Source organism: Echinops telfairi, unplaced genomic scaffold (assembly GCF_000313985.2).
Source record: "Echinops telfairi isolate 266 unplaced genomic scaffold, ASM31398v2 ScPeMD7_7469;HRSCAF=8507_0, whole genome shotgun sequence".
In the NCBI taxonomy this organism is placed as follows: domain Eukaryota; kingdom Metazoa; phylum Chordata; class Mammalia; order Afrosoricida; family Tenrecidae; genus Echinops; species Echinops telfairi.
In genome coordinates, this window is record NW_022111372.1 from 94,761,818 (window position 1) to 94,764,578 (window position 2,761).

The 2,761-nt window shown below is 39.8% G+C and overlaps 1 protein-coding gene across 1 annotated transcript in view; it reads right to left on the bottom strand.

Moving 5' to 3' along the window:
* Positions 1–2,002: 2,002 nt before the first annotated feature.
* The window catches only part of LOC101655172 (protocadherin beta-11-like), a 2,261-nt gene continuing 1,502 nt past the window's right edge, over positions 2,003–2,761 (bottom strand). The window contains 2 exon segments of the mRNA XM_013004670.3: positions 2,003–2,439; positions 2,442–2,747. Of these exon segments, the coding sequence (XP_012860124.3) occupies positions 2,377–2,439; positions 2,442–2,747 (369 nt within the window). The 3' untranslated portion in view covers positions 2,003–2,376.

The following is a 2,761-nucleotide window of genomic DNA, read 5'->3' on the forward strand; positions in this document are numbered from 1 at the left end:
TTAGCAGCTACTCTTCATCCCTCCCCTCCAGCCCTTAACCACCACATTGTTGTACTTTCTATCTCTATAAATTTACCTAGTCTGAATATTTTATTACTATTGCAGTTTTCCATTGTCTTTAAACTTCTGACGTTTAAATACAAATACATAATACCAATATTTGACTGGTTTCTTTGACTTAGCAGAATGTCTTTTGATGTGAATCCTTGTTGCCACAGGTGCAGTTCTGAGTTCCATTTTATTGCTGAATAACAACTCTGTTATAGGGAAGTGCGCTACATTGTGTTTAATCATCAGTTCATTTAAACAGTTTTGGCTATATAGGAGTGCAATTGCTGGATCATAGAATACTCTTTATTTAAGATTTTGATGAATTCCCAAATTTTTCTAAAGTGGTTACACCATTTGACATTCTTATCAGTAATGAGTGGTTAGCTTATTTGTTTTTTGTTTTCTTTACCTTCAGGGTCTTATATCTCTTGTCTGGTATGCTAAGAAACTGTAACCAGCAGGTCTCTAAAAGAAATTTTCATTTAGTTCCGTGTTCCACAAAGTGGGTGATATCACCCCTTGTGAGGGGGCGGGGCGGGCTCTGGATTGATCCAAGGGGTGTGCAAAAGCAGATACCTACATTTTGTGGGCTATAGTACATAAGGTATTCATTGGAAGGGGGGCTCTAGGTAATATTTTTTTCCAGAAAGGAGTAGTAAGCCATGTGTGTTTTGGGCACTTATGATTTGATGGGAGAAATTTTGTTCTTGGTTCCACCTCTGAAAAAAGAACTTTTAATTATGCCCCTTACATTTATCTTGTTTGCAAAGAATGATGAACAGGGCTATATTGTCTTACCAACGGAATTTTTTTTAGATAGGGTAGAGAGTGAGATTGTACATCTTGGCATTATTAACTGACTAATACCCAGCCCTTCTTCAATGCTAAGATCAAGTCATAAAATATCTAGAAGACATCATTGGCATCTGTGTTATTAAAAACAACCGTTCTGTTCATTGGCCCCTCCCCTTCACATCCTCTTTCCCATAGCTGCTGTCTCTCTCGTACACATCTCCTTTCCTTCTATACTCTCACTGTATGTTTGCATTTTCCTTTGGAAACATATAGACTTTAGTGATTTTTTAACGGTATTTGTCAGCACACACGCCAACCATGAAGGCTTTTCTCTTCTGTATCTAGTAAGATCTTTACAAAGAAGAGTAGTTGGTTGATGCTTGTGCAGCATATGCTAAAACTCTCTCTCCTAAAATGACTTCTTAAAAAAAGAACTTTAAAGGACTATCTATTGATACTTCACAAGATCCCCTACATTGCATAGCAGATGCAATTTCTGAATGCATCACACACAGAGACAAAGGATGACCATTCCTAACTTTTTTCCTATTAGGTCTATATCTAGAGTAATGTATAATTTTGAAAGTTTGAAAAAATTGTGTACCTCTTACATGAAATGTGGGAGAAGAGGCAACATAATATACAGACTGACCCACACGTTTATTTTGTGTGATCCAAATTGTCGTTCAGCTTGCTGCACTTCACTGGTCTTAGAACTTATTAACGTTGGTGAGACACCCAGAAACTGTAATTTCATATCCCAAGATTCTGGGGGTGTCCACAGCATCATGTGCCTTCATAATCATTTTTCAGAATGTTTAAGTTAAGAAATAATGAGACACTTGGCTTATGGCTCTTTCTACTTGATAGATGTGCTTATAGTTACATCATAGGATAGAGTTGTGTAGGTTTATTTGCAATAGTGATAAACATTTTAAAACATTCACCAAAAAATGAAGTAGACTTAAGCAAAGAAAAAATATATTTATGCATAGCAGCCCATTATTAAAGTATAGAAAAGCTGCAAAAAAGAATCAGTGGAAGAAATGATTGTTTGTATTATTTCCAAAGTAGTCAGTTTGCTTTACAATAAACCTAATTGTAGATGAAAGGTCAACTGGGGTAGGGGACATGAAAAGAAAGTGACTTGGTGGTGTTATTTTGGAGTTAGATTTATTATCAGTTTAGAGCCCATGGGTTAGTGAGTAAATTAAAATTTCATTCCAACCACATATATTTTCATTTAAAAGCAAAAGTGGGGAGAATATGAGAAAGTATTCAGTACAATGGAAAATGCACACAAACTGGGGAAAGTAAACATCGGTTTAGAAGTGCCATAAAGCAAAATACAGATGGACCAAGAAAGTCAATTAAGTCGCTGCATATAAAACGCATAGGAAGGGTTGAAGGAAGGGTTTTCCCTATTTCTTTACCAAGGTCCCAGAACCTCCTCTCAGCCACATCTTGCACTGATAACTCCGGGACAGAGTCCCAGTACCACTGAAGTCCACCAAGTACGTATATATATTTTTACTGAATATTAAATCCAAAGCTATTTCTCAAGTTGGCGCTTTCTTCACCATTCCTCTCGGGCCTGGTGCCTGAATATTGGGCACAATCGGATTCAGGAACTTGAACTCGCTGGCCTCTGAGCCTCCCGTCAGACACACCTCATACTGGTAGCTCTGGGACAGGGTGCCCGTGCCACTCACGCCAACGAAGTGTCCTGGGACGTGTCCCTCAGGCACCGAACAGCGACCCTCCCAGGCGGCCCTCCTCCTCCTGCACAGTCTCAGGGCCACAAACAGGAGCACGGAGCAGAGGAAGAGCGAAGACACCGAGGCCAACGCAATGACCAGGTAGACCGTGAGCCCGTCGGCCTGCGCCTGGTCGCGGGCGCCCTCGGGCCGCGCCA